At 42.3% G+C, this 27687-nt stretch overlaps 1 protein-coding gene across 6 annotated transcripts in view; it reads left to right on the forward strand.

Moving 5' to 3' along the window:
* hspg2 (heparan sulfate proteoglycan 2) overlaps nucleotides 1–27687 on the forward strand; it is a 528081-nt gene that overhangs the window by 291937 nt on the left and 208457 nt on the right. For all 6 annotated transcript variants that reach the window (XM_068017554.1, XM_068017556.1, XM_068017557.1 and 3 more), the window contains exons 30-33: nucleotides 13914–13963; nucleotides 16236–16306; nucleotides 17510–17650; nucleotides 18914–19108. In XM_068017554.1, coding sequence (XP_067873655.1) covers nucleotides 13914–13963; nucleotides 16236–16306; nucleotides 17510–17650; nucleotides 18914–19108 — 457 coding nt within the window. The remainder of the gene's footprint in view (nucleotides 1–13913; nucleotides 13964–16235; nucleotides 16307–17509; nucleotides 17651–18913; nucleotides 19109–27687) is intronic.

Here is a 27687-nt window from a genome sequence, read left to right on the forward strand (position 1 = left end):
AGTCAGCTTCCTAATGGGCATAGACCTATAGAACAAAAGAGCGTGGTACCTAATTGTTAGTCTTACCCACAGAGGCCTTAAGGATAGCTTGAGTAGGAAGTAGTGCATTTACATTGTGTATCGGAGTTCAGAGGTTGGTGTTAACGTTGTAGACATGTAGTTGGCTAGGCAATGCTCAACACTCATTCTAGGCATAACTAAGGCATATTAACTTCCTCAAATCTGACCCTTCATCTTAATCAGCACTTCTAGATTTAACATCACAGGATCATATAGCACAGAAGCCCATTTAGCCCATCGAAAGAGTTGACTAATTAGTCCTATTTCCCTTCCCTTTCCCTTGCAATAGCTCTGCAAATTTTTCTTCTTTTACAATATTTACCTAATTTCCTTTTGAAAATTATGAATGAATCTGCTACCACCACCCTTTCAGGCAGTGCTTTCCAGTTCGCCACAACTCGCTGCAATAAAAAAAAAAATGTTTTCCTCATATTGCCTCTCGTTCTTTTGCCAATTATCTTACATCTCTGTCCTCGATTACTGACCCTCCTGCCAGCGGAAACAGTTTCTCCTTATTTACTCTATTAAAACCCTTAATGATTTTGAACACCTCTACCTTCCATTAACTTTCTCTGCTCTAAGGAGATCAACCCCACTTCTCTTGTTTCTCCGCACAACTGAAGTCCTGCATCCCTGGTACCATTCTAATGAACCATCTCTTCACCCTATTTAAGGCCTTAACATCCTTCCTACATTGTGGTGCCCAGAATTAGGCACAATACTCTAACTCCGGTCTAACTAGTGATTTATAGAAGTTTAGCGCAACTTCCAATTTTTTAATAACAACTTTTAGATAGTGTCTGTTCTGACCTTCTACCACGCTGTTGAATTGTTTCCTTGCAGCTGTGTGATTTTGTAAGCACAAGAATGATGTTTCTTTCAGTGAGGTTGAAGCTGCAATGTCCTGGAATTGTCTCAGGTTATCTCCCACTCTGCAGTTAGGTGGCAGGTTTCCTGGGTTAACTAACAAGGGATCATTGGACTTTGGCTTAGTAGATTTACACCTGAGAGGTCAGAGAGGGTCTCAGTTTAACATCTCATCTGAAAGCTGGCACATCTGATACTGCAGCACTCCCTCCGTACTGCACTAAAGTGTCAGCTTGGAATATGTGCTGAAGTCACCAGAGTGGGGCTCGAACCCACAGACTTTTGCTGCTCATTGTTGAGAGTGCTACCACTGAGCTGCAAGTTCCAATTATAATGCTTACTCTGTACTATGTGGTTGAAAGCTGTGACTCCTCATTCGTCAGAGTGAAGAGACTATTGGGCAGATAAATATTGGCTGTTGGTACGATGCCCTCACTGTTAAAATCCATCAAAGTAGCTAATGCAGAGACAAAGGTTGAGAGATCAATAAAACCACAGTTTTCTAAAAAGGCATAGGAAAGTTTTGAGGGAGTGGTCCTGTTAAAATTGCTCTGAGTAATAGAAGAAAATGATAAACACTCCTGAAATATACTTGAATTTTTTCTCTTGGAATGAATATTTGCCAGCCACCACTAGACCCGAAAGTCTCGTCTCAAAGTCTCCCCATTAGGCTGCTCTGGTGATGTCAGTTACTGGAAGGGTTTCAGAGTGGCTCCGTTACAAGTGTCTATTTCCCAACTACAGATTAATGACCCTGGATTGGAGGGATTGAGAGTGCCCCAGTGGAGTGCTTTGAAATTGCCCTCCTCGATTCAGTGGAGCTGCTGCAGGACACTCCCTGTAATGTGTGTCAACGGAGTGGCTTAGCAAGGATCGAGCCCCTACTGCGGGTTCCAGTAGCTTTAGTCCAGCTGCTGGCACTGGGTGTGTGGTTAGTGTTCATTTTCGTGCCACCTGTTTGCATATTCCCACACTTCTATAATGATTAATTAACATCTTTTGTTGGGCCGTGATAGCAATATTTCTTTAAATTGCACTTATTCTTACAGATAGACAATAATGGTGCCGTTAACATTAATCACTGTAAAAACCATTTGTGAAATTAAAGAGGTTCTTTTCTAATGTGCACAAAGGTCAAAGGATAAGGGAAAAAAAGTTCCACCCATTGTAACTCACCCTTCGAATAGCCTAGTTCTCCCATTACAACATCCAAATGTGTACGTTTGTGGTTTGGTTTTACTACCATGCCTGGGGATTTTCTCAAAGATTTTTCAATGTGTGAAATGAGAGCACACTTTCCAGCTGTACAGCATCGAGGAGGCAACTTGAACAACTGAACAGAGTCGGACTTGTTTGCACTGTTAACTCTCAGGGCAGAGTCCTTTGTTATTGGTCCCTTGTTGTCAGTTTAATCCTCACTACAGCTGACACGTTCCATTTGTTGCTTTAGCGTCACCCAAATCAACTGGAAAATGGGCTTTGTCGGGAAGACCTCATTAATAACATAGGTAATGAGAGGGGTTTCAGGCTGTCTCCATAATACTATGCAAAAACTACTGGTCAGTTGGATTGCAAAACCTTAATGTATGTTGTGTTTTTAAGTAATTTCCTTGCAATTGGATGGTCAGCTTTATTGAGATGAGCAATAAACAGTCTTGAAATAGGGGCGGCGCAGTGGTTAGCACCGCAGCCTCACAGCTCCAGCGACCCGGGTTCAATTCTGGGTACTGCCTGTGTGGAGTTTGCAAGTTCTCCCTGTGTCTGCGTGGGTTTCCTCCGGGTGCTCCGGTTTCCTCCCACAGCCAAAAGACTTGCAGGTTGACAGGTAAATTGGCCATTATAAATTGCCCCTAGTATAGGTAGGTGGTAGGGAAATATAGGGACAGGTGGGGATGTGGTAGGAATATGGGATTAGTGTAGGATTAGTATAAATGAGAGATTGATGGTCGGCACAGACTCGGTGGGCCGAAGGGCCTGTTTCAGTGCTGTATCTCTAAATAAAATAAAAAAATAAAATAAAAAATAAAATTCCCAAGTTAGTTATACAAAGCTGGTAGTGAATATAGAGGAGTTTCCAGGTCCCAGCGTTCTCACTTTCGAGTTGGTGCTTCTCTTTGTTTCAAGTCATGAGTGAGTTGTTTGGAATTATCTGTATACAATACAAATGTTAGACCTGGTTTGCATTCTCTGCCTTCTATGTGGCGGAGCTCAGTTTACTGTCCAGCTTACGACAGCCTGCAAATGCAGTAAAATTCAGGATGAGAGTTGTTTTTTGGAACAGTAATAGTTTTTTGAGGATTGCATTGAGATAAGGAGCAGGTGAGAGCAGATTTTGGTGCGAGGATAATAATTGAGCTTCATGTACAGACTAGGCTGGGGCCTGTGCTTTAATCACTGCCTAACCAAGCTCGTGTTGCTCTGCTTCTGCTGCTAACTAATCTGTGCACTAACATGGGGCTACCATGTTGGCTACTTGTTGGTCAGGGCTTGCAAAGATTTGCAGGTTGTTACATAAAAGCCTTTCCGCATGACACACAAGTATGTATATACCAAAGAAAATTGACTGAAACATGTCTATTGTTGTAAACAATAGAGTTTTCAGCAGCCAGTCTTTGTGCTCAAATTAAAACCGCTCAAAGCAACCGGTCTAAAATAAAACCGATTTAAACTAACCATGTAGCTATCGGTGCGAGGCCAAAGTGTCAAATTCTATGTAAATATTTCTTTAAAGAAGGAAAAGATGTTTTTGTTTGCTGACCAAGACCTTTTAATCCTTTAAGAAGAAATCTGACAGAATTCTGCAAAGTTTGGATTCAGCCAGTAAAGCTGGAGTCCAAGGAGCTGATTCCAGCTGAGTGTCAGAAGATTACGGAAGGTGGGTCCAGGGACAGTGTAGAAGATCTGAGTGGGAATGCGACAGACACTAACACCACAGGTCTAATAAATGGGGATGTGGGAAAAATGAGTAACACTTCCAGTGCAGATGCAGTCACCGTGCCAACAGGAGTAACAAAAATGCTGTCAGTGGTCAAGACCACCTCAAAACGGAGGACCTATAAGTTCAGACACTTGATGAAAACCTCCCTCATCAGCTTCAACAGAAGACTAACGATGTTAGAGGACACAGGCTTGGACCTTAAAGACGGTTTCAAGCATTTACAGAAGAGGCAAGATAATTTAAGCTTGCAGCTGAAGAACCTCACGCGCCTGCTGTCAGCCCCTCCCAAAGATAGGCTGATTTCCGACTTGCAGTGGAAGTTTGCAGATGTTGATGACAAGCTGACCGCTTTGCAAGTACGGCTGGAGATTCTTATTGATGGTTTTGCAGCTTTGGCTGAGGAAATCTCGGAGGTGAAGAAAAGGAGGACCTCACTCACCAATAGTGATCAACCGGACCTCACTAAAACTACCACCAGCTCTCCCACAAATCCATTTACAAAGTACTCCAGAACAAGATCGAAAGTGAAGCCAGCAGCTTACGGAAGCAAGAACAAAACTGCGAAGTTTGTTTCCAAAAGACCTTCTGTTAAAAATCCCCCTCTCAGCACACCAGCACAAGTAAAAAGCAAAGCATTTCGCTTTCACAGAAAAGCAGCTTCTGCTGTTGCTTCCTTGACAACTGTACGGCCACATGTCAAATCTACAGCTTCTCCAGTGCAGTCCGTGGGCAAAGTCCAGGTTAAGAAGAAATTTGGAAAGTCTGCTAATGGGCGTAAAAATTCAGCTCTATTTGGTAAAGGCAGAGCTGTTGTCAAGCAGATCTCCACAACAACTATATCAACAATAACCATGGAGTCTGCAGTCACACTTCAACTAGTCTCATCTACTACATTTGCATTGTATTCAAATGTGACTACGGTCATCATAAAGCCAAAGGATTTGACGACTCGACCAGTTCCTAGAGCTGTGCTAGAGAAACCCACAAAATCACATTTACGGGTATCAAGAATGAAAGTGAAACCCGGTTATGTAGAAACTGTAAAGAATGCAACAAACTCAGCTAGGACTAAAGGTAAAATAAACTCTGGTGGTAAAACAATCACAGAATCTCAAAGTAAAAGAAAACCTGGGGAAAATGTATCTGGGCACTCGAAGCATAAAACAAAACCTGGTAGAAAAGCACCAACACGGTCTAAGGATAAAACAAAACGTGGTAAAACAGAACATCTTAATACGGCTGTGAAACCTTCAGCAGCAGCACGTGATAGAGGTGGGTCTCAGAGGCATAAAATCAAACACCCATCATCAGGTAGTAATGCTGCATCCATCCATCGGAGAGGAAAGACATTCTTTAAATCAGGTGCTACTACATTGTCCCCGCTGACGACACAGCCTAAAATTGCAGGCAAAACAAGAACGCTGCCAACATTGGTGTCTGCCAGGAAGATTTCTGAAAACGTAGACCCGCTGTTGATGCTTGCAACGACGCTCCCAACAACTGCACTGGCCCTGAAAAGATCGGAAAGTCGACCAATAAGTAGGTTGCAGACCAAAAAGTGTGATGGTGATGCTCCCCCCAAAAACAAACTGTCAGGAGGCAGAAGGAGAAAGTCGAAAAAACCAACTGCTCTAGACATCCTGCAACTACTACGAGGAGGATATCACAATTCCAACTCAAATAGCAAAAACAAGGACCTGCCTCTCTATATTACACTGGGCCGTCTAGCCATACCAGTAAAAATTATCCCAGATTGATGAGCTTCAATGCTGACTTTTAGAGTTCAGCTTAATGAAAAATATGTGAAGACACTTAGCTGGTTTTGTGCTTGAGAATCTTATTTGCTGAAACGTCAGGTTCACTGAGATTCACTGAGAACTGAACGAGATTCTTTTGCACTTATCTGTATAAAACAAAGTACAAAGTAAATTGTCAAAAGTTTTGAAGGTGTTATGTAATGTAGTTTGTGAAAGTAAAATGTAGCTCATTTCAAACAGTAATGGGGTGCAAATAACTACCTCAATACAAGTGACTGATTTGTTCTATTGGAATAATATGTACAGAAGCCAGTCAGGGGTAATAATTTATTGAAGTCAACAAGTTAGTCTCTTTTTGATTCACATATTGAATCACTGTGCCCAAAGAAAATGGGCATTATATTGTACTTCTGCACACTCTTCAAATTAACTTGAATCTAGGTTGTTTTTAATAGAATGCTGGCGGTCCGCCTGCTGAAGGCTTATCGATCATTTCACTTAAATTGAGCATCTTTCTTGTAGTGCATGTCCTGCATCCCTTAGACTGTTGTACATTTATCAATTGGTTAATTACTGTCGTCAATGAGCCACAACATTGTGGTCAGCTCTGCAATGTGTGCAAGTATAAAATCTCCAAGGCAATACTAAAGTTTAAAAAAAAAAGACTGAATTTCAAACCTTTTAATTGTTCTGATTTTCTGGGTTCAAATTCAGGTTCACTTTATTTCACTCACCCATCTCCACCTGATGGCAGTCATTTACTTACAACATTGATGCTGTTTTGACTTTTTGCCCAGAAGAATACTTGATAAAAACTGAATACCGATAAAAACTGTATTGCTGGCAGTTTTTAGAACATACTTGGTTCTGCTTATGTTCACCATCAAGATAAATCACCATTGACCATTTGCTGTGGAGATTGAGAGTTTAATAGCATTTCTGGGTAATGGAATTACCCAGAAAGCTGGATGGGCAGTAAAGAATAACCACTCCTATCTATTAACTGACAGGGAATAACTTCTGTTCTGTTTTCCGTGCTACACATTCTGGTTTCTTTTCAGGTATCGTACCTTCTGGACAATGATTACAAAGCTTAAAAAAAGCAGTTGTATTTTTAAATCACAAATGAGCTGGTAACTTCTATTTAAGTAATTATTTCTATCTTGTGTTTGCGTTATACACTTTTTAAAAACGTCAGTCTTTTTAAAAAAATAATTCTGTGCATTTCCGTTTATGATAATAAAGATTCATAATGATATCAATCAGCATTTTCACAACCTGCTTTGTTCAGAATTGGTTTACTGTTCTGTGATTTCTCTTTAGCTAAGCATCATCATTCTGACATGTACAGGGTTTCACTCGACAGTTATCATGTGTTGCCAGCTGAGCTATGATTTTCCATGTTGCTCCGAAGTGCAAGCACTTCCAGAACTGAGCTTCACTCGGCTGGAGGATGGCTCACAGAATTGGTCTGATAGTGTCAAAGCCCTGCCTTTGATCCATCGAGAGTGGCTACATACTCAGAATGGAGCTTTGTGAAATTACCGGCTATATCTGGAGCGTCCAAGCCTTTTTTGGTCTTTGTGGGCTGCACAGGTGTCTTATCGTGGAGCCTTGTGGGCCACATGTGAAGCTTGAACCCACGCTCCATTAGTTTGCCTAGCACTAACCAATCTTGGTGTTCTGATTTAGGATTTAGCCACTGTTTATATTATTATAGCACTATGAACAGCCATTTCCAAATCCCAAGGCCCACAGCATTGAAAGAGGAAAAACCAGCAAATAAAACTGAGCTGCCTTGGAGTCCACATGCCCCAGTTTGGATGCTCCTTTTTAGGTGTAAGTTGGAATATAGGAACACCGGAACTGATGGACCAAAAAAAGAGCAAGACTCATCTCGTTCGTCTTCTACCCTTCTGGTAGTCATGTGATACAATGATAGAGTTATTGACTAATCATAGCAATAAATCCAGCAATTAGTTTACAAATGACCCAGGCATGAGGTGAGGAAAATCCTTGCAATGGAAAGCTTTGGAAACCATGGGTCCATAGTCAGCTGATCCTCCCAAACATGCTACACTTACCACATGTGCTGTTACAAATTACTCGAATACTGTTTCACAAAATATTTCCTGAAAGAAATCTAATTTGATTTTATTTATTTGTAATAATTTAGTTCCAATGCTGAGAATATACTCCTCCTTACTGGGTTCGAAAGTCAACCTTTAATCATTCTGTCAAAGTGTCCAAGCAGCCAACATCCAAGGCAGCATTGGTGACTTTGTTGATTCCCAAGTGTGATGCAGAACTCGTGTTTTTTGAAGTGTGGCACATCAAAATAGGCTGCAGCTTTAACTGAAAAGGATGTTTGTCGTTCCTGACCGGTTTGCTAGACTTTGTTTTGTTAAATAAGCACAATGCACTCTCATATTAGTGGCTCCTGCAGCTCCCTGAGGTATAGCACGAGCCTGCATCTCATTGGGGCACAGTGATTATTCTACTCTTTGATATCCTGTATCCTTCCAGACGATTAAGTGGCTTTCTGTTATATGAAGTTACAGGATGAGATGATTGGGTGTGAAAACTTTTGCATTGAGCAGATGAGGTGCTACATCTAGATTTCTTCACAATGCGAGCTGCACAGTTATGTGCCTCGAGTTCTAAAATGCAGACAGAACTTAGACCATTTGAAATGTTTTCAAAATTGGAATTAATTCTAAGAATACAAATAAAATTCTCTTTGGAAGCCAAACAGGTCACTGTTGATCATCATCAATTCAGACCGCCATCTGAGCATGTTTTGAGTTTTAGTTCACCCAGAAAAAGAAGCAGTAATGCCAAATGTTAAAGATTAAGGGAATGTTGTGTGTAATGTTAAAGCCTGGGCCCCTAGTTCGCTAGTGGCATTACCAGCATCTCCCCAATTATTTTCTCCTGTAACTACAGGGATGCAGTGGTCTTGTGAGCACCTCTCGGGCAAACAATCTTAGCTATCAGTTGAAACTTTAAGGTGCTCAGGGTACAGTATGCTTGAACATGCTCGTTATTCCCCATTCTCTATTTGCTATTTTCGTATGTGGTAAGTTGGAAGCTGTCAGGTAAATGAGTATCCATCAATTGCTTGAGCATCAACAAGAGAATGACTGGTCATAATCAGAACCTAATTAATCATATGTGCCTTTGAAATAATCACAGATGTTTCTGTAGGAGTTGCAAAGAAATAGTTTGTTAAAGTGTATTATTATTTTGAGAAATGTAGCATTGATGTTTCTAATATTTTACCTCATTTAAGAGCTCACTGTTTTGGGTGTTTAACACGATTGATGTAATAAAGTGTTTATAGGTTCAGGCGCTTTGTTTGGTGCAAGAATTGTTCTGGTTGGCCATGCAGAAATGGCTGTGGTAGGCTACAAACTTCCAAGGTAAGATTCCCATGGTATGCAGGGCAGCTGCTGCGCTTGTAGTTCTGTTTCCACAATTCCTTTCACATCCTTGGGAAGAGGTGCTGTGCTGGGTTAGTTGAACTTCAAGCTATTCTGTTACTTCTGGGTGCAGGTGGCTTTATATGTGAACGAAGCTTTAAGCTTGCATTTGTGTGCATTTATATATACAAAAAAAAAATGAGTATTGTGGTTAAGCAAAAGCTGTGAGAATGAGCACATTGCTTACTCTTTGTAATGACTTACTTTTCCTGTAGTGTGTCTTTGTTTTGTCTTCCTTGTTTTGATTGTTACAGTCCTGAACCGGGTCCAATATTTGCTGCATTATGTGTGTATTGGACTATTTTTCTTTTAATATAGAGTCATAGAGAGATACAGCACTGAAACAGGCCCTTTGGCCCACCGAGTCTATGCTGACCATCAACCACCCATTTATACTAATCCTACATTAATCCCATATTCCCTACCACATCCCCATCTTCCCTGAATTCTCCTACCACCTACCTACACTAAGGGCAATTTACAATAGCCAATTTACCTATCACCCTGCAAGTCTTTGGCTGTGGGAGGAAATCGGAGCACCCGGTGGAAACCCACGTGGTCACAGGGAGAACTTGCAAACTCCACACAGGCAGTACAGAACTGAACCTGGGTCGCTGGAGCTGTGAGGCTGCAGTGCTAACCACTGCGCCACTGTGCTGCCGTGCCGCCCTTTTATTTATTTTATACTTTGCCATGAATAATTCAATCAGGTTAGCTGAGAGAATGGGCATTAAAAAAGGAAGTATTTGTACAATTCATACATTAGGGCTACTGCCACAACTTTCTGACTTTCTCGTATCATTGGTGTCTTGTAGGCACTAGCAGTAGGCCAAAAAACTGCTTTGCTAGGATTCTTCTAGTCAACTCAAATTGAATGTAACAAGGAGTCTTGGGATGTTTACAGCCTAGCCTTGTGTTGGGATTGGTTGCACTGCTTCACAGAGAATTACTATACTTTTATAAGTGTGAAATGGCCAGTGCAGTTTCCTCCCAGCTGTGGTGCTTTTTATGTTTTATGATCTCAGTGTCCACTAGTGAGGCTATCTGGATTAATCCAGGGGATGAGATCACAGAAAAAAGCTTGCAATTTAACAGTGACGTTCTTATCTTCAGGACACCCCAAAGTGCATCACAGGCAATGAGTTACTTCTGAAATACAGTCACAGTTAATTGGGCAAATGTTGTTACTTGAGTGACTGGTTGGTCATAATCAGTACCTCGACACATGTAGCAGTGAGATAAATGACTGATGTTAGCCAGGACACCTGGAGAACTCCTCTGCTCCTTATCAAAGAGTGCTTTTATATCCACCTGAGCGGGACCTTGGTTCACCATTCATCAAAAGATGTCACTTCCTGACAGTGCTACATTGAAGTGCCAGCCTAGACTATGTGGTCAAGTCTTGGGAGTTTGACTTGAACCTTGCAACCTTTTGACTCACAGACCAGTGTCTTACCATGGAGCCATGACTGATACTTGAGTGGATTATCAGAAGCTCCTTGAGTAAGAAGCATTTATTCCATCATGCTGCTGACTGTGCCGTTACTTATATGCAACCTTCGATGTTTTCAAAAGGGGGGAAACTAATTTTGTGCTATTATAGGTCATATTAAAAGCCAATTGGTTGCTTTGTTGTGATGGAGACCGATTTTAAAATTTCAAGCTTTAGTTGAAAATCACAAGGTTTCCAGTGATGCTAAAAGGGCCGGTTTATGAAGTCTCTGTACTCAAACATTTCTATTGCCATGACTCCTTTATCAGCAGCCTGCCCTGTCTGGACCTTGCAGCAATATGACTTTCCCATTCAGTAGTCAGTGGCAAAGGTCACTGCAAGGGTCCAAATTGCCCTTTGTTTAATCCATCACAACCAACCCATGGCTGGGGCTGCTAATAAACTATTGAGCACAAAGCGGACATCTTCAAATAAAACTAGTCAAGTAACAACAACTCATTTATATTGCACCTTTAATGTACTGGAGTGTTCTAAATGCTTCACAGGAACATTATCAGACAAAATGTTTTGTTTGAAGCAACACACCAGCGACAACCCTACAGATGCGAAACTATGCAGAGAAAATACCAAATCAAATACTTCATAGAAATATTTTATGGGGTGACACAGTGGCGCAGTGGTTAGCACTGCAGCCTCACAGCTCCAGCGACCCGGGTTCAGTTCTGGGTACTGCCTGTGCGGAGTTTGCAAGTTCTCCCTGTGACCGCGTGGGTTTCCTCCGGGTGCTCCGGTTTCTTCCCACAGCCAAAGACTTGCAGGTTGAGAGGTAAATTAGCCATTGTAAATTGCCCTTAGTGTAGGTAGGTGGTAGGAGAATGGTGGGGATGTGGTAGGGAATATGGGATTAATGTAGGATTAGTATAAATAGGTGGTTGTTGGTCGGCACAGACTCGGTGGGCCGAAGGGCCTGTTTCAGTGCTGTATCTCTAAATAAAAAATAAAATAAATAAATAAAATAGAAGGAAAGCTTAAACCAAGAGAGTTTATTGAAACATAACAGCAGACCTCTAGTACTTCATTATAGGGACTCTTTCAAAAACTGATTCATACATTGCACTTGCCTTAGGGTGAGGACCAGATCCCAGATGTGGAACGTCACACTCTTTGGTTTGAGTCATTAACATTTTATAAAACATTTGGATTCCGACCATGACCGTTGAGAAGTTGCTGAGCATCGTAGATCTGGACAGTGCTTTTTAATGACAGAAAAAGATTAAATTGTACCATCGTGAAATGTCTACCAGAAATAACACGCCATTGTTGTCGTGCCAGTCTCTTAGAGACTTGTAAAGAGATGTTCTTGAGTGAAGTGCTTTAATGAAAAGGTTTATTATGTTAATCTTCAAGTGTTGCAGGATAAATATTAATCTGTTCGTATTTTTAAAAGAAAAGGTTAGCATCACAGCTGATTAGATGGGGAGATCCTGGCCTCAGTGACCTGTGATGGCTTATGGAGGAGTTTCCTGTTGCCCTGCACTGGTATGCTAAGCTCCAACTGAGCGACAGTGCTCTTTTTACATTTTCATGTGGAATGCTTTTGTGTATATTTGGGTGACATTTATCCAAATGGTGTATGAAGAAAATTTGAAGGAGGAGACCTTTAACAAGGGTTTGTGATGGTAATCTTATCTGCCGGCAGTCCTCAATCTCCGCTAGCCTTGGTCTCCTGCGGTTGGCGGTAATTCTGACCTGCTATTTAACTTGCTCTGCCACTTCTCATAATAAAAGGCAATCTGATTTGCTGCCTTGATTTCTCTGAATCTTTGTCACTGTTGACTTTAGTTAGTGTTGGTGCAGGTTTGCTGATGCTGCCCTCGGCTCTTTGTGTGTGTGTGTGTGTATTTGTTTTACATCAGTTGCTCCCATGTAATGTCTTTGTCTGAGTAAAATGATCATTTTCTGTCTGTCTGTTATTGTGTAAAACCAATAATTAGGAACACCGTTTAAACTTTTAAACCTCCCCAGTATGTTTTTCGGGGGGTAACCAGAGTCGATTAGTTACTGTGGAAGTGTTGGAATTGTCTCACTGACTTACTATCAGGCAAGAACCATTCAAAGAAAACTGTAGGTTAATGGTTTTTCACAACTCATTGGTAACTTTCTTTTATAATAAATAATGTACCAAAAAAAATCAAAGTAGAGTCAAAAATGCAAATACTGTAGGTGAGCAATTAATGGGCAAGAGGGGTACAGAGGTAAACTCACCAAAACTCAACCAGCCAGCTGGAATGAAAACAAGGAACTCCCTGTTAAAGCAAATTTATATTTCTGTACAGAGAACCACATGGCACAGACAAAGGCCATTCAGCCCATCGTGCCTTTGAAAGAGCTATCCAATTAACCCCACCCCCCTGCTCTTTCCCCATAGCCCTGCAAGTTTGTCTCTTTCCAAATATATATCAATTTCCCTTCTGAAAGTTCCTATTTGATCTGCTTCCACCACCTTTTCAGGTAGGTGAATTCCAGATCACCATTAACTCAGAGTAAAAAAAATCCCCTCCTCCCCCAGTTCTTTTGCCAACATCTAAATCTGTGTCCTCTGGTCACTCACCCTCCTGCCAGTTTCTCCCTATCTGCTCTATCAAAGCTTTTCATAATTTTGTACACCTCTGTTACATCTCCCCTTAATCTTCTCTAAGGAGAACAATCCCAGCTTCTCTAGTATCTCCACATAACTGAAGCTTCATCGTCCAGCTCTGTATGTCTGATGGTTGCACCCTAGGACCAGGGTGGATACTTTGCTTTTACACACGTGCTCAGCACAGCACATTTAAAACACATGCTGACGTTCATAGGAAGTAATTTTTGTACAGGTAGATCGAGAAACCAATTGCGTTGGCAAATCTGATAACGACCATTTTCTTCAAGTGAGCTTCAGGCAAAAGGGAGGCACTTGCAGGGACAGATCACCTTTGTGTCCAAGAACTTTGCTTTTACCGCAGCCGTAGTTTTCCGTTTCAGGAATGCAGATTAGTGCCACTTCTTCGGATGCAGGTTTTTAAAGATCTTCCAGAAGGTGGGTTCTCTTTCAGCTGCTGTTGCCTTTCCATTGATTCATAATCATTTTACTGGCAATGGCGGTTGGATTACACCTTGATCCACTTTCCTGTTGCCGCTACACTGGGATGTTAATGTAACTGAAAGAATTGAATAGTCATCCTAGAGACAACAAATCAGAATTAAATTCCAATACAAACTGACCTTGGTCATTGGGCTCAAGAAAGGTTCATCTATAAACACTTTTGGGTCCTGTTTAAAGAACAATTTCTAATCTCTATTTGTAATTTTTGTTACAGGTGTGCTCCAGGTTACAATGGGAATCCCATATATGGACAGAGTTGCATTAGTAAGTCTCTAAACTTAATAGTGATCATTACAGTGACTTTTAATTCTGTCTTCTCTACTTAATGAAATGAAACTCGGGGATAAGGCGCCAGCTCTAGATGGATTGCAGCCATCAGTATTCAAAGGAACTAGGGAGAGGATAGCCGAGGTGTTAAGTGTCCATGTATTAAAAATTCAATAGAAAAACAAATCGTCGCAAGGAACTAGTGGAAAGATAATATAATTCTTATTGTCACAAAGGGAGATAGAGCTAATACAAGGAACTATCGACGTTGGCTTAATGCAGTGGTGGAAACTTGGCTGAAAATCAGATAACTAAACATCTAGAGACAGAGAATATAATAAAACCAGTCATCATGGATTTCCAAAAGGAAAGTCATGTTTAACCAAGCTTATTGAATTCTTTGAAGTGGTAGCACAAACATTGACTGGAGTGATGCATGGATGTGGTATACAGGGAGTTTCAGAAGACCTTTGATTAGGTGCCACATTAGTGACCTCATGATAAAGGTCAGAACATGTGGGATCAGGTGCCAGGTAGCAGAATGGATTGAAAGGTGGCTACAGAACAGAGCAGAGGGGAGGAATTATGGGAAGTTTCTTGGACCGACAGAAAGTGGAAAGTGTTGCCTCACAGGTATCTCTGCTGGGACCACTGTTGTTCGCTATATATAATTAATATATATATATATAAAAGTGATTTCGACTCAGGAATGGTGTTGAAATTTGAAGATGATGCCAACTTACAGATATTAAGAATGTGGAGAAATGCGCTATAATACAGGAAGACATAAATTAGCAGATAAATAAATTATATTCAATATAGAATCAGGTAGTTTGTTTTGCTAGGAGGAATAAGGAGGCCATTTATTCCTTGGAAGGTAAGAAACTAGAGCATTGAAGCAAACAGATCTGGGAATATAGATGCATATTTCACTAAAAGTAGCTTAGAGACAACTGTCAGAAAAGATTGAGCAGGAAAGGAGAAAGGAGAAAACTAAGAGTGGAACAGATGGAGGTCTTTCAAATTCTGTAGGGGTTTGATAGGGTGGGTGTGGAGAAACCGTTTCTACCTGTGGGTGAGTCCAGGACAAGGGGGAAAACCCAAGATAGTGACCAACAGATTAAACAAAAAATTTAAGAGGAATTTCTTTAGACCGAGAGTGACAAGAATGTGAAAATCGCTGCCACCTAGAGTCGTTGAAGTAGATAACATTGATGCATTTAAGGGGAGGCTTGATACATACATGAGGGAGTAGGGTGATATGGGGCCAAGGTGAGAGGAGGCACATGTGGAGTATAAACACTGACATAGACCAGAACTCGCAATTATATTGAGCTTTTCACAACCTAAGGATGTCCCAAATTTCTTTACAATCAGTCAAGTACTAATGTAGGGGAAACAGCAGCCAATTTGAACACAGCAAGGTCCCATAAACAGAAATGCGATAAATGACTCGATAATTGGTTTTCTTGATGTTCGTTAAGGGATAACTATTGCCAGGACATGGAGAAGAACTCACCTGCTCTTTGAATAGTGGGATCTTTTACATTCACCCGAGAGGGCAGACAGGGCCCCATTTAACCTCTCATCTAAACGGCAGCACACTCTCCGTACTGTACATCAGCCAAGACTGTGTGTTCAGTCTCTGGAGTGTGACTTGAACCCTGAGGCAACAGCGTGACCACTGAGCCAAGGTCTAGAGGCCAATTGCATCTTGAACTTTACCTTCTCATGGATTTGAGTCCAACACCTTTCCGGGTAGATTACTGCAAATGCTTATCATTCCCCCTTTTCTTAACATCTGCTTTAAATATATTTTTAACTAATCTTGCTCAACTGGCAAGACTGACTGAAGTGATTTGACCTGTTTTCTAGACAGCAGAAGTTAAACTTCTCCAATCTTTACTTGTAGCTCTTTGGTTTTAAACTCGGGATTAGTTTTTTTTGCCCATCTCTGCACTTTTTCCAATGCATTTGTTTTGTTTTAAGTGAGGCAACCAGATTCCTGGTCAGCAATGAACTCTTCTCAAGCGTCACTGGAGCTTTGGGGTTACCAGCCAAGGCTGGAGAGTCATGGTGCCCAACACAGTAAGACTGCCCAGCGATGGGCCCACACTCTACATTAGCAAGAGAAACTTCTTGTCCACTGAGAGATCCACCATAATGGATCCCGAGACGCCTGTTAAAATTTAGATCTTCTTTCACGTAACCTTTTGATCTTCTCAAATTTATGAATGAAACCAGGAATGTTTCATTTGTTGTGTTGCAGCTGGCTGTAAATGTGACTGGAGAGGAAGTACTGGAGGCCAATGTGATGCCAGTGGGCAATGCCAATGCAAGGTAATTATGGAGTACTGCTATAGGAGAGCAACCACTGGGGGCAGTGTGCCCATCTGACTGAATATGATAGAATTATATTCTGCAAAATAACTCATTCATTTTTACATTTTGGGAGTCGGGATGGGAAGGATTATATTTTAAGACATTTCCATTGGGTATGACAACAAATTCTGAAAACTTACGGTCACACAACCATGGGAAAGCTACTTTAAAGGCTGTCCTGTCAGTCAAACAACATACAGTGAAGATCCTGTAGGACAGTAGACAGTGATATTGCATGGGATTCTGCTTGGGGGCTGATATTTGGGTGGGGGCTTCCTTTCTGGGTCAGTGGTTCAGGTGCTACAGTTGGTATTTCTATGTTAGGAGGGACAAACCAGCCAGAGTGCTTCTGATCACTCTCCAGGGCCCATTCAGGGCCAGACACCACATGCAAATGAGGTTGGGCTTGGCTGTGATGCCTGCACGGTGGAATAGCCTGCTGACACTACTGGACGCAGCCCAGACATGAATAACAGCTACTTGGGCAAGGCACCAGAGGGTGACAGGTGTCCATGGAACAATATTCTAGCAATTAATCAAGAGCTTCAGGAGAGAACACTAGGTTGCAGGAGTGGAAATAAAGTTACTGAATCAAATTTAGGACATTGATGCTGCTGACCATCGACCTTGCGGCAATCCAGATGGTCTGATCCAGTATTATCACTGACAGTCTTATGTGTGGCTCCTACAATACGTCAAATGGAGTAATCTCAATGGGGCTTTGAAACAGGAAATCTTGCACGATGAGGATCGGAATATTCAATGGTCGGGTTGGTTTTATACTCTCCGATGAGAATCGATGCTGTAAAGAGACGCTTGATGACAATATGGTCCTGATATAGTCTTCAGATTTGCTATTGGAATTTCCACTTGTCTGCCTGCTCCTTTCCCAAATTTAATATTCAATCCCCACTGGACTGACTGCAAAATGGAGGCTAGTTACTCCTGAGAATGGATCGTACTAACGATCTGGTTTAAGTGCAGATCTGTCACCTCAAGTCAGGAATCTAAAAATCTATGTTCAGAGAGCCGTTGGTTAAATCCAATTTCATTTTATCTTATTTATACTGTTCTACTGCAGGACGATGTGACCCATTTAGATTAAATGTCGCATTAGTGCAAGTTTAACCCGATGACATATAATTTGTACTTTGATTACAGCCTAATGTACAAGGCCAGACCTGTGACACTTGCAAAGCTGGTCACTTCTACCTGAGTGCAGAGAGCAGAGAAGGGTGCCTGCCGTGTTTCTGTATGGGAGTAACACAGCAATGCAGCAGCTCCTCATACTACAGAAAACTGGTATGTTTTTTATTAACTGTTCAATCTTTGTCATCCTGCGTACAAGCAGTAACTTCAATCTTCACCGAGGGAAAGTTGCCTAGGAGTGCTAGCCTTTTAAGAAATTCACGTCACCAGCACATCAAATGTCCTTATTCTGCTACATCTGAGACCTTGCCCTGGGCACAACCCTTAGTTCTTGCTTTCCCACTGGCAGTGCTTGCCTATCAAGGAGGGTTTAAGTCGCTAGTAATGGGTGCCAGAAATGAGCATATGGCAAATCTGATGCAGTTAATGCTGTTAATTTCTGAAGGTTGTGACCCCATTTGTTCCACCAAGCAACTTTCAACACTTTCCTCTGTAAATCATCAATGCACTATGCTTATCTCCAGCATTAGTGACTGACCCTACATTTGTAAGAGATATTGCACACAGAGAGAGTACTTGGACAGAGGATGTTCCTCCATTAACATACAGATGTATGCATCAAGCAATAATGCTGATCCTGGACTGGCTCAAAGGGCAAATTTGGAACAATGCTGTAAGGGTACAGATGTACATTATGTGATGGCAGTTCAGTGCATCACATTTGGTGGAACCTGGACCCCAGTGCTTGACTTCACATCATGCCGATCTGGAATTGTAGTCAATCGAACTCCACAGGTCTGTCAGCCCATCACGTAACAAAGGTGAAGAATGAAGTAACGCACACCCTCAGTGGAGGCAGGCATGCCAGTGAATCATATTGAAGGTGATGCATCTAATTGATAATTAGCACTACCTGCAGAAGAATGTTATTGCCATATTCAGAAAGAGAACCTTTTTGTTGCAGGGTCTCTCAACATGATGGTAGCTTGCAGTCACTTGTCAAATGTTGTTCATCCTTGATGGGCATTTCTCAGATACTGACAGAGGGGACAGACATTGGATGTGTGTAACTGCCTTAACTGATAGCATGCATTACATGATCTCTGTGAGGATGCCAGAGTCTTAGAGGGATATTGTTCACAGATTCCCACCCCCATCCACTTCAAAGTTTGGATAGCACCCTATTCAATTATCTAAATTAAATTAAAAGATTAGAGAAGACCATATTGAAGGTGCATAGAGCTAAATGTTTCTTTACTTAAAACGGATAATTTTGTTGCAAGTGATTGGTGGCACTTGTATATTGTGGTTGTTGTGCTAATTGACTGGTTTGAATGATACTGCAAAGCCTTTAGGATCAGGTATCATTTTGTAAGCTGTTAAACAAATGACCTGACATTCTGTTGACTTCTGTAGGTTGGGACTCCATTTGTTCCACCAAACAACTTCCAAAACTTCTCGCTGGTGAATCGTCAACGCACCACACGCATCACCTCAGGATTCACGGTGACGGTGAGAGAGAGGCAGCCACAGCTCTCGTTCGGACGGTTTGGGCAGTACACCCAGGAATCCTACTATTGGCAACTTCCAGAGGCATTTCAGGGGGACAAGGTACAGCTCCAGACTCTCGAGCTAAATCCTTTGGACTTTAGAGCTTTACAGGTTTGAGTCTGACCAATCCAGCCTTGGCGATACTGGGAGTGATGTCCCCCATTCAAATGGTGCTCATGATCGAAATCATTGAACAAAGCTTTAAATTGTTTATTTAGGATTGAATTTCCTGTCAGTCTCCTACAATAATTTTTTTGATATTTAGAGTTCATGACTTTGGAGGTTGCGAATTGCGTGCACTGTGACATTTCTCGATGATACCAGACTATGCGAGCAGGAACTGGTGTGGTCACAGTGGAGTGAGGACCCAGTGTGAAATTACTGAGGAGGTCCTGCCAACTTTAACAGTGGGGCCTCATTAACATCCTGCAGGTCCACTTTTCACCCGACAGCCTGACCAGTGGGCAGGAGGGACCCTTGAGGACTGTCTCCAACAGTTGGGGGTAGAGGCTATGGATGGAGGGTGGAAGCTTCTTTGAGCAGCCAGGGTGAGCACTCCTACTCCTCCTGGCCCACAAGGAGTGCTGGAAAAGGCACTTACCTCGTGGAGCCATCAGCTCTCACCTCCCATTCGCTGCCGAGTTTCCTGATCCTGGCAGCAGCAGTGAATTTTAAATGGAGCTCCTAATTGGACTGTGGTAGCCCCAATAGCATCACTCAGAAGTCCCAATATATGCCCTTGTAAACTAGCGGCATGTTGGTGTCGTGATCCGTGCCTTTCACTTTTTAACTCAATCTACTGCCTGTTGTGGGGGAGTTAATATCGAGGCCAATGCTGTAATAACAATGGAATATATTATTTATATGCGTATATATATGAATCTAATGTGCATGATGTATGTCTAGTGAGTTTGCAGTCTTTATTACACGATAGCAGTACAGCCTCCAAAGACAAATAGCACTGGCCGATTTCACCGAAGTTGTGCAGCTAGATAAAATGCACCTGTGGAATAGAAATCTGTGCATGTGATCCAATAAATTCTTAGTGCAATTTGCAATTCTACAGTCCCTTTATAGTCACAGCACTAGTTTGGGAATTAATTAACCTTCCCCTCAGAAATTCTGACATAAGACTGCAACCTGAAACTTAGACTTGAATTCTGGGACATACTGAAAGCGTTGATCTATTTTCAATCAAAAGCTGCTAAGTTCCAAAGGATTAATCTTAAATTCCGCCTGCAATTAAATTCTTTCTCATTCTGTGCAAAGTTGATCTGCCAGGATATCTACCTCCGATGTCATTAACAGATGTTGATACGCGTGGAGCTGGTGGTGACTGAAGGTTAATCACGGGCCATATGTACATGGAATGACCAGTCTTGCACATGTATATGGAAAAGATGATACTGTTCTTTCAAAGCAGGGTAACTTGTGCCTGTAGACTGAATCCTAATGAACATGTTGTTTGTATGAGACTAGCACTACAAACCTGTGGCAACGGCAGAAATATTTTGAGCCAAGGCCTTGGTCAGTCGGGTAAAATTAGAAGGGGTGGGAATTGACCTGATGAATTCTCTGAGCAAAGTAAATTAAAATAATATGTAGTCAATACCTGAACACATTCTCTTTCAGTCACAATCCATCACCTCTTCAACCATACATATGAGGTTTCAAGGTTTTCTTCAGTTCAGTTCGAAAGAAGTGCTTATGCACCTAAGGGAGATTGCTGCAGTTTGGTGTATTAGTTTAGACCCTCCTAACGTACTATTCACTGCCCTGTGCCAGTTTACCTCTCACTGTTATTTATTCCCTTTCTTCAGAGGGAGCAATTCTTTGCCCGTATTAGACGTGGACACAAGGTAGAGTTTGCATTGGGCCCGCTGTGATGCCCTCTTGTGATTTGACTGCTGTGTTTGTCTGCTTAGGTTTGGCTTTGCACTGTTGGCTTACAGTAGTAAAACATGCCTTGTTTTGCAAAGTCATTGAAGTGAAATTATATCTTGCGATTAGATGCTGAGGGCTACAGCAGAGTCTTAGGATGTGATTGTGTATCTGTGATCACCGCCGTGTTAAGGTGGCCAGGTTCTGAGCAAAGGCAAGGTGCCGGCCTGGCCTACTCACCAATGCTTCCTACAGCAACCAGACAGCAAGAGTAGACTACCTTTCCTCTCAGCTTTGACTGGTTGTCGAAGGGAAACCAGGAAAAAGGCCAGAAAAATAACTTCAAGAAATGGAGTTACACTGTTTTCAAAACAAAAACACTGATAAATTTATATTTCCTCCAAAGAAAAAGTTCAGACTTTCACAACCAGAACAAGAAATGAATAAAGGCTGTACAGTATAGTTTGATGTCTGTTATTTTGTCAAGATTGGAAACAAGGGCATGGAAAGATCAATGATGTATCTCCCCCAATATTCTGTAGCTGCTGTTGAACCCAGAACTGCCACCAGATAAACTCGCCACCACTTCAGCTCAATTGATTTAGTTTGCTTTCAACTTTCATATTGTCTGTGAATAAACAGTAAGAAAATCTTTGCCGCATTCACCTTGTTACTCCTTTCTCTCTCCATCCTGTATTGTTTTAAGCTGTTTTCTCTGCTTCCTATTATTTTAATGTAACTATACTCTCCTCCATCCACTCTAATTCTCTTCTGAAATTATAACAGAAAGTGCTAGAAATAGTCAGCAGGTCTGGCAGCCTCTGTGGAGAGAGAAACAGAGATCATGTTTCAGGTCTGTGACCTTTCATCAGAATGCTCTTCTGTTTAGTTTTAAGCTTAAAATGTTGTAACTCACCTTCCATCACCTTCTTTGTCTCCCACTGACCATTGACCACGTTGCAACGTCATAGAGGTATACAGCACAGAAACGGGCCCTTCGGCCCATCGTGTCCATGCCGGCCATCAAGCACGTATCTAGTCTAATCCCATTTTCCAGCACTTGGCCCGTAGCCTTGTATGCTATGGTGTTTCAAGTGCTCGTCTAAATACTACTTAACTGTTGTGAGGGGTCCTGCACCGACCATTCCTCAGGCAGTGCGTTGCGGATTCCAACCACCCTCTGGGTGAAAATATCTTTCTCAAATCCCCTCTAAACCTCCTGCCCCTTACCTTAAATCTATGCCCCCTGATTATTGACACCTCTGCTAAGGGAAAAAGTTTCTTCCTATCTACTTTGGCCTCCTTCTTTCGAGCGACAATGGGTAAGCGCCTGGAGGTGGTCAGTGGTTTGTGGAGCAGCGCCTCATAATTGTGTATACTTGGACTTGGAGCAACTTAGGCTGGAAAATTGCTTTGAGCTACAATCAGAAGGTCAGATTCTAAAACGATTGACGTGCAGGTGCGCTCTGACCAACTTTAGTCTTGGAAATCGCATCCAATCAGATCAATGTTGCCCGGCACAGCCTAGTGCTCGGGTGGGAGATCTGCTCACAGTTCTCAGCGCATTGTGCACAGTTCTAAAACCTAATTTATTTGCATCTTTTTCTCAGCGAATCTTTCACTTTACTCTGATGGCTGGGAACAGGATCCCAGTATCCTGACCAATATTTACCCCTCAACCAGAATCAGTAAACAACAACATTTAAATAGAACCTTTAATATAAAGGATCTCAAGGCACTTCACAAGAGTGTTGATATCAGGCCAAGTTTGACACCAGGCTACAGAAGGAGATATTAGAGGTGGCAAAAAGCTTGGTCAAAGAGGTAGGTTTTAAGAAGCATCTTGAATGAGGAAAGCGAAGTAGAGAGGCAGAGTGGTTTAGGAAGGGAATTCTAGAGCTTGGGGCCTGGGCAGCTGAAGGTACAGACGGTGATGGTGGGGGCACAGGAAATTGGGGATACTTTCGAGGCCGGAGTTGCAGGAAGGGTTGGCCCACTCAAGGACAGAGGAGGGAATCTATGCGTGGAGCCAGAGGAAATGGGCGAGGTAGTAAATGAGTACTTTGCATCAGTATTCACCAAAGAGAAGGACTTGGTGGATGATGAGTCGAGGGAAGGGAGTGTAGGTAGTCTGGGTCATGTCGATATCAAAAAGGAGGTGTTTGGCGTCTTGAAAAACATTAAGGTAGATAAGACCCCAGGGCCTGATGGGATCTGCCCCAGAATACTGAGGGAGGCAAGGGAGGAAATTGCTGGGGCCTTGACAGAAATCTTTGTATCCTCATTGGCTACAGGTGAGGTCCCAGAGGACTGGAGAATAGCCAATGTTGTTCCTTTGTTTAAGAAGGGCAGCAAGGATAATCCAGGAAATTACAGGCCGATGAGCCTTACGTCAGTGGTAGGGAAATTATTGGAGAGGATTCTTCGGGACAGGATTTACTCCCATTTGGAAACAAATGGACTTATTAGTGAGAGGCAGCATGGTTTTGTGAAGGGGAGATAGTGGCTCACTAACTTGATAGAGTTTTTTGAGGAAGTGACGAAGATGATTGATGAAGGAAGGGCAGTGGATGTTGTCTACATGGACTTCAGTAAAGCCTTTGACAAGGTCCCTCATGGCAGACTGGTACAAAAGGCGAAGTCACACGGGATCAGAGGTGAGCTGGCAGGATGGATACAGAACTGGCTCGGTCATAGAAGACAGGGTAGCAGTGGAAGGGTGCTTTTCTGAATGGAGGGCCGTGACTAGTGGTGTTCCGCAGGGATCAGTGCTGGGACCTTTGCTGTTTGTAGTATATATAAATGATTTGGAGGAAAATGTAGCTAGTCTGATTAGTAAGTTTGCGGACGACGCAAAGGTTGGTGGAGTTGCAGATAATGATAATGATGAGGATTGTCAGAGGATACAGCAGGATGTAGATCGGTTGGAGACTTGGGCAGAGAAGTGGCAGATGGAGTTTAATCCGGACAAATGTGAGGTAATGCATTTTGGAAGGTCTAATACAGGTGGGAAGTATACAGTAAATGGCAGAACCCTTAAGAGTATTGACAGGCAGAGAGATCTGGGCGTACAGGTCCACAGGTCACTGAAAGTGGCAACGCAGGTAGGTAAGGTAGTGAAGAAGGCATACAGCATGCTTGCCTTCATCAGTTGGGGCATAGAGTATAAAAATTGGCAAGTCATGCTGCAGCTGTACAGAACCTTAGTTAGGCCACACTTAGAATATTGCGTACAATTCTGGTCGCCACACTACCAGAAGGACGTGGAGGCTTTGGAGAGGGTACAGAAGAGGTTTGCCAGGATGTTGCCTGGTCTGGAGGGCATTAGCTATGAGGAGAGGTTGGATAAACTCCGGTTGTTTTCACTGGAACAACGGAGGTGGAGGGGCGACATGATAGAGGTTTACAAAGTTATGAGTGGATAGTCAAGCTTTTTCCCAGGGTGGAAGAGTCAGTTACTAGGGGACATAGGTTTAAGGTGTGAGGGGCAAAGTTTAGAGGGGATGTGCGAGGCAAGTTCTTTACACAGAGGGTGGTGAGTGCCTGGAACTTGCTGCCAGGGGAGGTGGTGGAAGCAGGTACGATAGTGACATTTAAGAGGCATCTTGACAAATACATGAATAGGAAGGGAATAGAGGGATACAGACCCCGGAAGTGCAGAAGGTTTTAGTTTAGACAGGCGTCATGATCGTCGCAGGCTTGAAGGGCCGAATGGCCTGTTCCTGTGCTGTACTGTTATTTGAATGCAAAGATCTCAGAGGGTTGTAGGACTGAAGGAGGATACAGAGGTAGGGAGGAGCGAAGCCATGGAGGGGTTTGAACACAAGGGTGAGAATTTCAAATTTGGGGCGTTTCTGGACCAGGAGGTAATGTAATTGAGTGAACTCTCGGATGATGGGTGAATGAGACGGTGTGAGTTAGGATATGGGCAACAGAGTTTTGGATGAGTTCAAGTTTACACAGGGTAGAAGATAGGAGGCTGGCCTGGAGAACATTGGAATAGTTGAGACTGGGGATAACAAAGGCACGGATGAGGGTTTCAAAGTAGATGAGCTGAGGCAGGAGTGTGGACGGCAATATTATGGAGACGTATGTATGTAGCCTTGATGAAAAGGATATGCCGTTGGATGTTCAGCCAAGGATCAAATAGGATAATAAGGTTCCAAACGGTCTGGTTCATCCTCAGACAGTAGCCAGGGAGAAGGATGAAATCTGTGGCTAGGGAACGGAGTTAGTAACGGAGACCAAATACAGTTTGGTCTTCCTGATGTTTAACATTTCTGCTCCTCTGATGCTAGATGTCTGACTAGCTGTATGTCAAATTAGAGGGAGTGGAGGGATCGAGAGTGGTGGTGGTGGTGGTGCGATGGCACGGGTGCTGATGCGATCATTATCTCATTGCTGTTTGTGGGAGCTTGCTATGCGCCCACTGGCTGCCACATTTCTGATATTACATCAATGACTACAATTCAAAAGTACTTCATTGGCTGTGAAGCACTTTGAGACATTCTGAGCTCGTGATAGGTGCTATACAAATGTTAGTTATTTTCTTTGATATTCCCACAACTTTGCTGCCCTTGTCTTCGTGGTCGCGCTCACAGGAGAGAGAGTTCTGTCGAAGTAACCCTGGTAAATTTCTGCATTTTGTTTCCATTTTTCCCCCCATCTCAGAGATAACTTTTCTACCCATCCATGAATAGCCACTTCCTAATACAGATTTGCAAATTGCTGTGTTGTTTCTAAGCTGCTCTTTCTTCCTTCCCCTCCCCCAAGTTTGATGCATTAAAAGAACTAAATGTCAATTATTCCCTCTAAAGATGATAATTCCTTGCAGAGCAGAGAACCTCCAGCCAAATGGACTTCATGATGTTTACCAGCCTGTCGCATGTGTCAAGTTTCTTTATAGCTAAACTTAACAGGAAATTGGCACATGTTTTGCTACACTGGCATTAAATGTGGAACTCAGTCCCCACTAAAAGCTGTGGATGCTGGGTCAGTTGAAACTTTCAGGAATGAGCTCGATATATTTTTGTCGGGCAAGGCTGTCGTGAGATTTGGAGCAAAAGCCTGTTAAATGGTTTGAGGTACTGGTCAGCCATGATTAAGTTGAATGGCCAAACGGGCTTGAGGGGCTGAATGGCCTGCTCCTGTTCCTAAGCGTGAGTTGAAGCCCCTTAATTGTGACTGGTTTTCAATCTCCCAGTCAGAGGTGGGAAGATTAATTCAAAACCAAAATCAGAGTAAGTCATTTTTTTTTTGTCATTATTTTTAGATAATAAATGGAAATTGGCATCTGCTGTGCCAGTGGCATAGTTCTAAATGGTCGGTAATCTTTGTGGAGGTAATGCTGTTAGAAAGGTGCCAATAATCAGAAAATTCGATCAGCTTTTACTTCGATCACCAGAATCTGAAATTGAAATATATAAAAGCAGTTGTTTGATGCTTCTGTTAACATTCAGCATGCTTTGATACTGTTTAATGGGCGATATTTCATATTAATGCTGCTCTATTTTTACCCTGCAACGATTTGATCTACTCACCCTTGCTGACTGCAACAAAATAACCAGGCTGTATTTTCTGAACCTGGCAGAATTTGCTTACATTGCAGTTTCTTGTCTACATGGTTGTGATGATTGGTGTTGGATTGACTGGCGCACCTTGCTGAGCAGTAGGATGGCTTTGTAAGTTCTAAACGTGAAAAATTGCATTCATTAGAAAGACCCGTCTTTGACTGAGGACCAGCTGAGGAAGGATGCGGCCATCTGGGAACTCTTGGGCTCCTCTTCATCACTTCCTAGGGTTAAACGATCCTCAAAGGTAGCAGCAAAACTGCATGACAGTGTGGAGCATGAACCTTATTGACTATGGATAGTGCAAGCAATATGTAGAGTAGATTTAACCTTGTGCAGTCCATCAGTCTAGTATACAAGATTATTTCAGTTATTGTAAGGACTGAATTTTCATCATTCTTTTATACCTCTCCCTACTTCGAAATATTTTATAAGTAATAAAACAATATATATGAGGCAATGTACAATCCATAATGGAGCTTGTTTGCTAATTGTGCATGTACACTGTAAATGGAGTATGCAAATTTCTTTAGTTAAGCTGTTATTGAGGACCCAATGTTAATTTCTATAGGGATTGGAGACGCATGTATCTCGTACACGTAGCGTAGGTCTTGGCACAAGTGTGGTCCAGTTACTATATAATGTACAAGGATATACTCACCACCTTTACATGGAGGAAAACGTCTTCGCTTAAGACATCAATTATTCAAACAACTTCCCAAAAAACTTGAGTAGTCAGGTATAGTAGCATCATACAGCACAGCAGGAGGCCATTCAGCCCATTGTGCCTGTACTGGCTCTCTGAAAGTGCTACTCAATTAGTCCCACTCCCATGTTCTTTTCCTGTAACTCTGCAAACAACTTCTTTTCATTATATATCCAATTCACGTTTGAAAAGTACCATTGAATCATCTTCCAGCGTCTTTTCAAGCAGCGCATTCCAAATCATAACTCGCTGTGTAAAAAAAAAAAATTCTCATCTCTCCTCTGGTTCTTTTGTCAATTGCTTAAATCGGAATCTGCTGGTTACCGCCTCTCCTTCCAGTGGAAACACTTTCTCCCTTTCTGTTCTATGAAAACCCAGCATAATTTTGAACACTTCTATTAATCCTGCCCGTGACCTTCTCTGTTCTAAGTCTAACAATTCCAGCTTCTCAGTCTCTCCACATGACTGAAACCCCCTCATCC

This window comes from Heterodontus francisci, chromosome 37 (genome assembly GCF_036365525.1).
Source record: "Heterodontus francisci isolate sHetFra1 chromosome 37, sHetFra1.hap1, whole genome shotgun sequence".
NCBI classification, from domain to species: domain Eukaryota; kingdom Metazoa; phylum Chordata; class Chondrichthyes; order Heterodontiformes; family Heterodontidae; genus Heterodontus; species Heterodontus francisci.